A 13,389-nucleotide genomic window follows, 5' to 3' on the forward strand; every position below is an offset into this window, starting at 1 on the left:
TTCGCAATAATGATTCCAGGGATAAAGAACTGTAGCTATGAGGGTAGATTGGAGAGATTGGGACTGATTTCCTTGGAGAAAAGAAGGCTGAGCAGAGACCTGATAAGGGTATTTAAGATCTTAAGGGGTATTGACAGGGTAAATAGCAAGAAACTGTTCCCTCTCAAAAGAGAATAAAGAATTAGAGGGCACAGGTTCAAAGTAATTAGCGAAAGGAGTAAATCTGATGTGAGGAAAAATTTTTTAACCAAGGGCTTGTAGGAACGAACTTCCTGAGAGGGTGGTGGAGGCAGGTTTGATCAAAAGGAAATTGGATTGCGATCTGAAAAGAGAGAATGTGCACGGTTATAGGGATAAGGCAGCAGAGTGGGACAAGGTGGAATGCTCTTTCAGAGAGCCAGTGCAGACTCGATGGGGTGAGTGGCCTCCTTCTACACTGTATGGTTTCTGTGATTCTGTGTCAAGCTTCTTTGTGGTGTTGGAGCCACATTCATCCAGGCAAGTAGAGAGTATTCCACTATACTATTGACCTGTGCCTTGTAGATGGTGGACAGGAGTGGGGAGTCAGGAGGTGAGTTACTCACTGCAGAATTTCCAGCCTCTGACCTCCTTGTAGCCACAGTATTTATATGGATGGTCAGTTCAGTTTCTGGTCAATGGTAACCCCCAGGATGTTGATAGTGGAGGATTCAGCGATGGTAATGCCATTGAATGTAAAGGGGAGATGTTTAGATTCTCTCTTGTTGGAAATGTTCATTGCCTGGCAGTTGTGTGGCACGAATATTACTTGCCACTTATCAGCCCAAGCCTGCATATTATCTAGACCTTGCTGCGTTTGGACATGGACTGCTTCAGTATCTGAGGAGTCACAAATGGTGCTGAACATTGTGCAATCATCAGTGAACATCCCCACATCTGACCTTATGATGGAAGGAAGGTCATTGATGAAGCAGCTGAAGATGGTTGGGCTGAGGACACTACCCTGAGGACAAAGAACAATGAAAAGTACAGCACAGGAACAGGCCCTTCGGCCCTCCAAGCCTGCGCCAATCAAACTGCCCGTCAACTAAAACATTTTGCACTTCCGGGGTCTGTATCCCTCTATTCCCATCCTATTCATGTATTTGTCAAGCTGCCTCTTAAACACCACTATCATACCTGCTTCCACCACCTCCTCTGGCAGTGAATTCCAGACACTCACTACCCTCTGTGTAAAAAACTTGCCCCACACATCTCCTCTATAGTTTTCTCCTCTCACCTTCAATCTATGTCCCCTAGTAATTGATTCTTCCACCCTGGGAAAAAGCTTCTGACTATCCACTCTGTCCATGCCACTCATAATTTTGTAAACTTCTATCAAGTCGCCCCTCAATCTCTGTCGCTCTAGTGAGAACAATCCAAGTTTCTCCAACCTCTCCTCATAGATAATAACCTCCAGACCAGGCAGCATCCTGGTAAACCTCCTCTGCACCCTCTCCAACGCCTCCATATCCTTCTGGTAATGTGGTGACCAGAATTGCACGCAATATTCCAAGTGTGGTCTAACCAAGGTTCTATACAGCTGCAGCATGACTTCCCAGCTTTTATACTCAATACCCCTGCCGATGAAGGCAAGCATGCCATATACCTTCCTGACTACCTTATCCACCTGCGTTGCCACTTTCAGTGACCTGTGGACCTGTACACCCAGATCCCTCTGCCCCTCGATGCACTTAAGGATTCTGCCATTTACTGTATAATTCCTGCCTGTATTAGACCTTCCAAAATGCATTACCTCGCATTTGTCCGGATTAAACTCCATCTGCCATTTCTCTGCCCAAGTCTCCAACCGATCTATATCCCGTTGTATCCTTTGACAATCCTCTTCACTATCTGCAACTCCTCCAACCTTAGTGTCGTCTGCAAACTTACTAATTAGCCCAGTTACATTTTCCTCCAAATCATTTACGTATACTACAAACAGCAAAGGTCCCAGCACTGATCCCTGCGGAACACCACTAGTCACAGCTCTCCATTCAGAAAAGCACCCTTCCACTGCTACCTTCTGTCTTCTTTGACCAAGCCAATTCTGTCTCCATCTTGCCAGCTCACCTCCGATCCCGTGCGACTTTACCTTCTGTACCAGTCTGCCATGAGGGATCTTGTCAAAGGCCTTACTGAAATCCATGTAGATAACATCCACTGCCCTTCCATCGTCGATCCTCTTTGTCACTGCCTCAAAAAACTCGTTCAAGTTAGTGAGACATGACCTCCCTTTCACAAAACCATGCTACCTCTCACTAATACACCTAATTGCTTCCAAATGGTAGTAAATCCTGCAGCGATGTCCTGGAGCTGAGATGACTGACCTCCAACAACCACAACCATCTTCCTTTGTGCTAGGTATGACTCCACCAGCGGAGAGTTTTCCCCCTGATTCCCATTGACTCCAGTTTTGCTAGGGCTCCTTGATGCCACACTCGGTCAAATGCTGCCTTGATGTCAAAGGCAGTCACTCTCATGTCACGAGTTTAGCTCTTTTGTCCATGTTTGAACTAAGGCTGTAATGAGGTCAGGAGCTGAGTGGCCCTGGCGGAACCCAAACTGGACATCAGTTTTTTTGCGTGATTTCATGTCTGATGAGGTCAGCATGCGCGCCCACATGCCAACCTAAAAATTCTGCCCCATGTGTGCCAAGCTCCATCCAACAAATAAACTCACCAAGTGTGCTGCTTAAACTGACCAATCCAAAGGTTGTGGACAGCCTAAATCTGATTATTATTATGCATTGTGTGTATTTGTGAAGGGCATGAACAGAAGATGACTTGTAGATTCTCAGTAAATCAAAAACAAACATTTGCCAAGGTCAAATTAATGGAACATAAAAGCACAGGATTATGGATATGTCAGTAGTTCACTAAACTTGGGAGACAGGAAATCTACGGTGAAAACATAGGACAATCCACTCACTAAGAATTGAATGTGCAGGGTGCAGTAACAGCTCAATTAATGAGTTTTATTAATAACATACTTTATTAATAATCCAGAATCTGATTAAGCCAAACAATACAGGTCCCTTTGTACCTTATCTCTTATGTGTTTAACACCAATAGTAAGCTATGGAAACCCTGCAGCATCTGGCATCTCAGGTAATTATTCCAGAATTACAATGAGGAAACTCATAACCAAGGTCTTTCAGAATTCATGGTATTAGTCTGATTATTTGTGATTTTGACAATCTTGAAAATAGAGGCAGATAAACAGTCTAAAAGGTGTTCTGGAGGTGTTCTACTTATGGCAAACAAGTCTTCCGTACTATTGCTGGAATATTGTCAGGGCCCGTGGACCTTGCACTATCCAGTGCCTCCAGCCGTTTCTTGATATCACGTGGAGTGAATCGAATTGGCTGCAGACTGGCATCTGTGATGCTGGGGACCTCCAGAGGATGCTGAGATGGATCATCCACTCGGCACTTCTGGCTGTGGATGGTTGGAAAGTCTTCTTCAGCCTTATCTTTTGCACTGATGTGCTGGGCTTCCCCATCATTGAGGATGGGGATATTTGTGGAGCATCATTCTCTGGCTGGTTGTTTAATTGTCCACCACCATTCACGGCTGGATTTGGCAGGACTGCAGAGCTCAGGCCTGATGCATTGGTTGTGGGATTGCTTAGCTCTGCATTTCGCAGGTTGATTCCTTTTTATGACACACAAATAGTCCTGCGTCATAGCTTCGCCAGGCTGACACCTCATTTTTAGATATGCCTGGTGCTGCTTCCGGCCCACTCTTCTGCACTCACCATTGAACCTGCCATCTAAGCGATACCCTGAATAATGATTTCAAAAAAAGAAAACAAGGTGCTGAATCTTTTGGCTGACATGTGGGTGGCAGAGCCCACATACCAGTGCTTAAACTGTTGCGTGCTGATGTCATGCGAGTGTCCTGTCGTCAGCACATGGCATCGCAATGTTTCGGTCAGCGGGTGCACTAGGCAGCACAACGCGCGTCCGCCATTACTTAAAGGCCTTATTAAGTCCATTAAGTCACCAATGGACCAGGATTTTGAGGGGCCCGTGTGAACTCTGGCTCGCCGCTCGGGCCCAATGGGCAGGCGGGTAGGTGATTTTTTTACAAACCTCATCCAGTGGCGGGATGGGCTTTGTTTATCGGACTTTGATATCGGAGCAGCACTTTGCCTCAGGGAGGTGTGCCCGCTTTCATGCGCATGCACCAAAGAGCGAACTCTCGCAGTTGGGGAATCACCCCTCCCCCCCGCCCGCACAGGGAGCGCATAGCGCTTCCAATCAGGCGGCATGCTGGGCAGGCCTTAATTGGCCCACCCACCTAAAATGGCGGTGGGGCCCGTTTCAGCAGCAGCCATCAGCAGCTCACCCGCCGCTGAGTCTGTCAGGCCCACCCAAGGTGTTTAGTTTAATTATGAAAGTAGATTGTAAACATCTTTAGTTTAGGTTGAAAAAGGTTAATGATTTGAACAGTTATATTGATATAGAGGTATTATTTTAATGAAAGATGTTACATTTTTAAATTATTTGTATCAAAGAATTAGGAACAAATTGTTATGTGAAGGTATATCCAGGGTGCCACAATCATTGTCACATTGCAATTATGTGTGTGTGTGGAGGAACAACGTTATCAGGCCAGCAGCCACTTGGAGAGCTGTAAGAAAAACATTCGATGAAACTTGACCATTTTGAGTCTAAACGTGTGATTATTTCGAGTGTTTGAGAACCAGAAAACATAACAACGCGATATAAATGCAAGTCATTCTGTTTGTGAATAAAAGCTTGTCAGTGCATAAAGACTAGACTCCAATTCTATTTTTCACTAATGTCACGCAGCAGCTTCCTCTGTAATTTGATCTAAGCAGGAGTCAGCAATTTGGGAGATTTGAAGAATCTGAAAACTTTGCTTATTGATTTCCCTAATTTAGAAGGATTTCTCAAGCTCTTTTTTCCCCTCTGGTTTCCATCTGTGACCTGCTCTAAATTTCACTGCCTCCTCCTTGCTCAGACCACCTGAATATTTACAAACCATGACCCCCTCCCCGCCCACATCTCCACAGGTCAAGGCTGGTCTTTTCCAACATTCCACTCTATGTCATTACCATGGAGGAGGAGGTTACAGGAGTGGAGAATCAGGTGTCACGACAGCAGATAGAGCCCACCAGATATTAACCCCACCAGGGAATTTATCGGCAGCACCAAGTCCTGTGAGGTAGCCACTGAGGGGCTCTGTGTCATAAGAGTTTACTTTTCAAAAAGCTACAATTGGCCATCTCTGTGAGCCTTTACATGGAGGTCTCAAGATGCTTCCATTTGTCAGCATGATGGTCACTGTGGCAAAGAAATCCACCTCAATCCTCAAATTAATTCCTTAGGCTCTTTTCAGGCAGCTACAGGGGAATCTCTATTCCAGGCCAGTGAGCAATATGAGTATGTATTTACCAGGTCACTGCCCGGTATAGAAAAGCACACTTCTTTAGCTTTGGTACATTATCATACCACAGAGAGAAAGGGCCTAATGGTTCTTTGGGGATCCTGGCTTCCTCAAGGTAAAGCAATGGCACCCACACTGCATTGAAGGTGTTTATAGAACATCCTCTCATCCACAAGAACAAATACAATTGTTCAGCTAGTGTGTGATGCCTCTCAGATGATGACCTGACTTTGACTATCCCCAAACATAAACCGAAGAGTGATACCTTGAGGCCCATGCAGGGACCAGGCTGAAAGGATCCCTGAGGTGCTGAAGGCCTGCTTTTGATGCTTGGGTAACTTCATGCTGCCCACTCCCAGGAGTCTGCTCATTCTGTCTTCAATGCCCTGAGCAAGGCTAGAGGTTTCAACAAATGATGTTGAGCATTCTTTCCCATTGTGCCATGCCATCCTGCACTCTGGGGACAGATGACACTTGATTATTCATAAATCTGTCCAAATGTAATAAAGATCTTGGTCAGAAATGCATTGAAGTAATGTGAGGCTGAAATGAAAGAGCCAAGTAATAAACTCATCCAATTCTGATGAAAGGTCATTGGCCAGAAATGTTAACACTGTTTCTCTCCACAGATGCTACCAGACCTGCTGAATTTGTTTTTTAGTATTTTCTGTTATAGGTTTTCCAGCATCTGCAGTATTTTTCCCTTATAAAAAGCTTGGGGATTTGTTCACAAATATTCATGTTCTCAAAGATTTCCCAATCCTTATAATTTCTGTTCTTTTTTCTCGGCAGACATCAGGGCTGGAAATGAGATGAGGATCAATGCAAACCCCCCTGCTGTGGCATTTGGAGACTCTTTGCTGGTGAACTGCAGTACAACATGTGCAACAGATAACATAATAATCGAAGGAATAAAAGATCAAAATCATGGCGCTCAATGGCGCACTGCTTATTCCTCAAGTATCCAACAATGGTCTCTCAAAGTGACATGTTTCACAAAATGCTCAGAGAGTCTGTTGCAGATGAAAATTATCACTGTATACAGTGAGTAAAACATCTTGTGTTAACCTGCAAAAGAAAATAGTGGTGTTTGATTTATGTTTATTCATGTTGCTGTGTTGATAATTGGCAATATAGTACAAAATTAGATTACACAAAGTGAGGCACTAATCTCAATTGGGATTATGAAGCATTTTCAAATAAAGGAGAGTGGGGAAAACAGAAGATAGGTGAACCATTAATTCATAATGGGATTACTCACCTCATTCATGGTATACTGCAGAAACTGGTATGGAGGTGCACATTGTCACCTTAAAATTCTTCAAATTAACAAAGGATCCCTGTCCCAGTCCATTTCAACAATTTGGCTTTCTATTTGTATATCTCAAGGTAAGACACTTAAAAAGTTGCAAAAAATCACTCTTTAATGTTGCATTATAGCACCTTTAGGGCAAACGTACATCGACCGCAGGATGTAACAAGGAATTCCTCTTGAATATCTCACAGAATTAGGCTCTCAGAAGCATGAGAAAATGATAGGGGGCAGGGGAGAGATTAACCATCAATCTCCTAGCATCCATTTTAAACCTTTGCAAGATCCAAGAAAAGATCAGATAACTATGTACCTATCACAACGTGGCATATGGTTCACAGTGAGACCGATACTAATGAGGGAAGAAAATATTTAGAATTGGTTTAATATTACAAGGTATCAAGTTGCTGAGAAAGGTTATAGAAATCAGAGGGATGAAGCAATGGAGGAGTAATTTTCAAACAAAGTTTTCCCTCCATTTCACACTCTGCTTTACAATAACTTTTTGGGATAGTGATAATGGAATTTTGAAATGTTTGAACCATATTCTTCAAAATCGAGGTTCAATGTGAAGCTGGGACCAATCCAGGTCAAATTAAAACAAATCCACTATGGGTTGGCTGAAGTTGACTCAACACAGAACAGCAACTATTTAGGAACCAGATTCTCTGTAAAATGAAGATGTGTATTGTACGCAGCTTCAGTGATGTTCAGGTGGGAAGTATCTTACCTTGAGATATACTTTCATTAATGTTATTGATGACAGTAGTGATTTCAGTTTCACAATCGGGGGGCCAGGTTTTAGGACCGCACTGACTGAAAAACTCCCAAATTGATCATGGATGTGGATGTGCCCATCCCTATTTGCCCTTGAGAACGTGGCAGTGAGCTGCCTTTTTGAACCGCTGCAGTCCATGCGGTGTAGATACACCCACAGTGCTGTCCGGTGCCTAGGTCAATGTCGGGCAGTCCGTCCAATTTCATTCCTCTTAGGCTTTTTAGCAGTTTGATACAATGGAGTGGCTTTCTAGGCTATTTCAGAGGGCAGTTAAGATTCAACCACATTGCTGTGGATCTGAAGTCACATGTAGGCCAGGCCAGTAATGACAGCAGATTTCCTTCTCTCAAGGACATTAGTGAAGCAGATGGGGTTTTATGACAGTTGACAATGACTTCAAGGTCATCATTAGACTTTTAATTGCAGATTTTTCATGGAACTCAAATTCCACCATCTGGCATGATGGAATTCCAACCCAGGTCCCCAAAGCATTACCCTGGGTCTCTGGATTACTAGTCCAGTGACAACACCACTATGGCACCGTCTCTCCCAAGGGGTAATGAGGGATAATGAATCACAAGCTATAAATATGGTTGGAACAAACTTTGTGTGACAGTGGATATTCCATAGTGCTCAGGTACTTGATTTCAGTGATTTCTACTCATTGTGATTCTCATTTAACAGATCGAGAGATAAGCATTACTCCACTTCCTGAAGTGCTGGAAGTTAACAGAACATATAGTCTGGAGTGCACTGGTCCGAGGGTCTATCCAAACAATAAACTCATACTCACATGGCTGAGAGGGGGAGAGATTGTTCAGAGTAATTCCACAGGAGAAGAAGGTTCACCAGATGAAGATAAAAGATTGAGGAATGTCTTCAGTTTCACTGCAAGTATGTCAGATGATGGACAGGAGTACACCTGCTTGGCAGAAGTGGACTTGGGCTCCAACAGCACAGAACCAATCGCAAACTCCTCTGTGACTCTGCAAATTCACTGTAAGTTCCAACTGAGTAATTTTTGTTGACTCGTATTCCACATTATGCTTGGAGTGATGAGGCTTTTATTAATATATTTTGGATTACATTTTAATATTGTGTTCCTAAAGAAAGAAGAATATAAAACTGAAAATGTTGGAAATACTCAGTTCATCAGAACAGTCACAGACTTGAAACATTAATTCTGTTTTTCCCTCTGCAGGTGCTACCTTAGCTGCTGAGTACTTCCAGCATTTTCAGTTTTTGTTTCAGATTTCCAGCATCCACAGTGTTTGTTTTTGTATTAAGCTAAGAATTAACCCCTTAGGATTTGGCAGGAAGAGAATCTTCACAAGTATGCCCTGGAAACAGTGTTGGTATTGGTTAATTTTGAACTTGACGTCTCACACAGCAAGAGCAGTGTCTGTAACTCTGCCTCCTTGCACAGTGTGATGTGTTTCAGACAGGCAATGCTCTGCGATGGCTGGGCTTTTTTCGAGAAGCAAGAGTAAATTATGAGTAAATTAGGTGAAGGTTAGCTGTTAAGGGCATGGACGAGCTGAGGAAAAAGATGTGGTGGCATCACTCTGTTAAAGCGGTGGAAGGGATCATGCATCTAAATAATTGTTCTTGGTTGAGCTGTGCAGCCATAGTGTAAGGAAGAAGTAGGGAACTTGCAATTGTATATTACCTTTCACATCCAAAACACATCTCAAAACTCTTCAAAAGTTATTAAACAGCTGTTAAGTATGGTCAATGTATAACGTAGCGAAATGTGGCAGCATCTAATTTATACACAGCAAGTTTTCACAAACAGAAATGAGATGAAAGAATGTTCTGAACATAACAATGAGTACGTGGAAAGCACCAACAAAGGTTGTTAATTACAATGCTCAAAATATAACAGTTAAACACAGGAAAAAACTACAAACAGTCAGCAGCAGAAACACAGCAAATAAAATCCATCTAAATACTTTTTGAAAAAACGTTTTTTGCCACCATCATCTTTTCTCACTAAGTTGAACATTGGGGACAAAAAAATCATAAAAACTTTCAAGATGTTTGGCTGCAGTCATTGTGCATCTCCTGTGAAAATTCCCTCATGGAAGATTACAAAAGGCAACCTTACCGGTAAGATAGTAAAATTCGCAATATACACCTGCCTTTTGGGTGTTTGAAATATCATCTCCAACAAAGTTCCTAATTACATCCTTTATACACTGTTCAAATCTTTCACCACACCCACACCCCCCATTCCAGCAGACCCTGTTGCAACAGTGTCACCTCAATCTTACCATAGATATCTAATTACACCACAGTCAGTGTATTTCAAAGTAATTCGTTACATCTAAGAGCATTGAGATATTTATTAAAGATATTCTGTGTGATATAAATTCAAGGCTTTTTGGGGGGAATATATAGATATAGAAGTAGAATAAGAAGCTGTTGGTATTTTGCATAGTGGAGTCCTGCAGTTTGGCAGGATGCCCCAATATAATCCCTAATTCCAGGTGGAATTATGCTGCAGCAATTTCTCTTTAGAAAGAAGCAAGATTTGATGGGGAATCTGCCCTGTCTGTTTTTATACAATGGCAAAGGTCTGGGCACAAAATCAATTCTGTGAAGCTTTACACATTGCACAAAGCATTTTAGTTAAAAGGAGATATTGCTCTTTAACAAGATCAAATGGAAGTCAGCCTTCGTTAAATTTTAAATAATTTTAAAACTTTTTTTCTTTTACAGATGAACCTATTGGAACATTTGTAACAGCAAACAATAAAACTATCTCAGAGTCCCCAGTAAATTTCAGTTATGGTGACAATATTATATTAATCTGTGGTTCTCAAGGAAATCCACGGCCAACACTGAAATGGGAATATCCCAAACAAAGCAATATTGTGATTAATCCTTCAGGAAGCCTCCATATTTCTGATGCCACAACAAAAAATAATGGAATATATAAATGTACAGCCACTAATAAACTTGGAGCTGATGAGAAGACCGTGGACATCAGAGTTGAAGGTCAGTCGGAAATCGCAATGATATATGCTGAAAACATTTAACTTTAGTGTAAACCTGTAGTGTAAATCACTACTTCAAAGAAAAGACTTCAGCACTAGTTTTTATTCTGCTTATTTCTTGTTTCTGCTTTAAAGGATTCTACTTGAGAGATCAGAAATAAACCTGCTCCCATGTATTTAATTCTGACCACCAACACAATCCAAAGTGGTTCATCGCCTTCCCTCTCATGCAAGGGAGCATTTTGCCTCCACTCTACATGTTCACCTGGATGACCATGCCAAGATTGTAGTCTTTCAGTTCCAAAGAAGACCCATTTGACTCAAAACATTAACTTTGTTTCTATCTCCACAGATGCTGCCAGATCTGCTTAAGTTTTTCCAGCACTTTCTGTTTTTATTCAAGGTTGTAGTGCTCTATGTTAGCAGCCAAGATATTGCCGGAACTCACTTTGCTATCCTAAGTCTCCTGAAGTTGAAAGAATATTCCATTTAATTTAATTTCACATTTTCTTGTCAGCTAATTGCAAATGTTAGTTACTGATTAAACTAATCAAAGCATTTTAGGACCCAGGTTATCTCTACAATTAGCATAATCTTAAAGACCAGCTCAATAGGTGAAAGGACATTGGATAGAGAATGAGTCTGCACCAATATTATTTGCATCCTAGTAGCTGTATTAAGAATGGCATTGGTGCAGCAACACAAGGGTTTTGAATTTTGGAACACTGATGGAGAAAGAGGATGAAGGATCCATCCTCCCAAAATGACTTCATTTATACACTGGTTACAAAACAAAACTTAAGTATTTAGAGGAAGAAACGAACAGATGGAAGCATTAGTGGAAAAGTTAGATCAAGTGACCACAGTCTTGATCAAAGAGATGGATTTATAGTCAGACCAATAGGGATTTTGCATAGAAACATAGAAACTAGGAGCAGGAGGAGGCCATTCGGCCCTTCGAGCCTGCTCCACCATTCATTATGATCATGGCTGATCATCCAACTCAATAACCTGCTCCCGCTTTCTCCCCATATCCTTTCATCCCTTTCACCCCAAGAGCTATATCTAACTCATTCTTGAAAACGTACCATGGTTTGGCCTCAACCACTTTCTGTGGTAGCGAATTCCACAGGCTCACCACTCTCTGGGTGAAGAAATTTCTCCTCATCTCCGTCCTAAATGGTCTACCCATATCCTCAGACTGTGACCCCTGGTTCTGGACTCCCCCACCATCGGGAACATCCTTCCTGCATCTACCTTGTCCAGTCCTATTAGAATTTTATAGGTTTCTATGAGATCCCCCCTCATTCTTCCGAACTCCAGCGAATATAATCCTAACCGACTGAATCTCTCTTCATATATCAGTCCCGCCATCCCAGGAATCAGTCTGGTAAACCTTTGCTGCACTCCCTCTATAGCAAGAACATCCTTCCACAGGTAAGGAGACCAAACCTGCACACAATATTCCAGGTGTGGTCTCACCAATCCCGGTATAATTGCAGCAAGACACCCCTGCTCCTGTACTCGAATCCTCTCCCTATGAAGGCCAACATACCATTTGCCTTCTTTACCACCTGCTGCATCTGCATGCTTACCTTCAGCGACTGGTGTACGAGGACACCCAGGTCTCGTTGCACATTCCCCTCTCTAATTTATAGCCATTCAGATAATAATCTGCCTTCCTGTTTTTGCTACCAAAATGGATAACTTCAAATTTATCCACATTATACTGCATCTGCCATGCATTTGCCCATTCACTCAGCTTTTCCAAATCACACTGAAGCAGCTCTGCATTCTCCTCACAGCTCACCCTCCCACCCAGCTTTGTGTCACCTGCAAATTTGGAGATATTACACTCAGTTCCCTCATCTAAATCATTAATTCATATTGTGACCAGCTGGGGTCCCAGCACCGATCCCTGCGGTACCCCACTAGTCACTGCCTGCCATTCAGAAAAAGACCTGTTTATTCCAACTCTTTGTTTCCTGTCTGCCAACCAGTTTTCTATCCATCTCAATATACTACCCCCAATCCCATGCGCTTTAATTTTATACGCTAATCTCTTATGTGGGACTTTGTCCAAAGCCTTCTGAAAGTCCAAATAAACCACATCCACTGGCTCCCCTTCATCAACTCTACTAGCTATATCCTCGAAAAATTCCAATAGATTTGTCAAGCATGATTTCCCTTTCATAAATCCATGCTGACTCTGTCCCATTCTGCCACTGTTTTCCAAGTGCTCAGCTATTAAATCTTTTATAATGGACTCTAGAATTTTCCCCACTCCTGACATCAGGCTGACTGCTCTATAATTCCCTGTTTTCTCTCTACCTCCCTTTTTAAATAGTGGGGTTACATTAGCTACCCTCCAATCTGTAGGAACTGTTCCAGACTCTATAGAATCTCGGAAGATGACCACCAATGCATCCACCATTTCTAGGGCCACTTCCTTAAGTATTCTGGGATGTAGAATAACAGGCCCTGGGGATTTATTGGCCTTCAATCCCATCTATTTCCCCAACAATATTTCCCTATTAATACTGATTTCTTTCAGTTCCTCCATCTCACTAAACCCTGTGTTCCCCAACATTTCGGGTATGTTATGTGTGTCCTCCTTTGTGAAGACAGAACCAAAGTATATATTTAGTTGGTCAGCCATTTCTTTGTTCCCCATCATAAATTCCTCTGTTTCTGACTGTAAGGGACCTACATTTGTCTTCACCAATCTTTTTCTCTTCATACCTATAGAAACTTTTAGTCAGTTTTTGTGTTCCCCACAAGCTTACTCTCGTACTCTATTTTCCTCTTCTTAATGAATCCGTTGGTCCTCCTTTGCTGAATTTTAAACTGCTCCCATTCCTTAGG

General features: G+C 42.3%; 1 protein-coding gene across 1 annotated transcript in view; it reads left to right on the forward strand.

Moving 5' to 3' along the window:
- Window positions 1-13,389, forward strand: part of LOC121271278 (hemicentin-2-like) — a 125,781-nt gene that overhangs the window by 10,269 nt on the left and 102,123 nt on the right. The window contains exons 2-4 of the mRNA XM_041177126.1: window positions 6,228-6,479; window positions 8,210-8,524; window positions 10,247-10,525. Coding sequence (XP_041033060.1) covers window positions 6,228-6,479; window positions 8,210-8,524; window positions 10,247-10,525 — 846 coding nt within the window. The remainder of the gene's footprint in view (window positions 1-6,227; window positions 6,480-8,209; window positions 8,525-10,246; window positions 10,526-13,389) is intronic.

Source organism: Carcharodon carcharias, chromosome 30, assembly GCF_017639515.1.
Source record: "Carcharodon carcharias isolate sCarCar2 chromosome 30, sCarCar2.pri, whole genome shotgun sequence".
NCBI classification, from domain to species: domain Eukaryota; kingdom Metazoa; phylum Chordata; class Chondrichthyes; order Lamniformes; family Lamnidae; genus Carcharodon; species Carcharodon carcharias.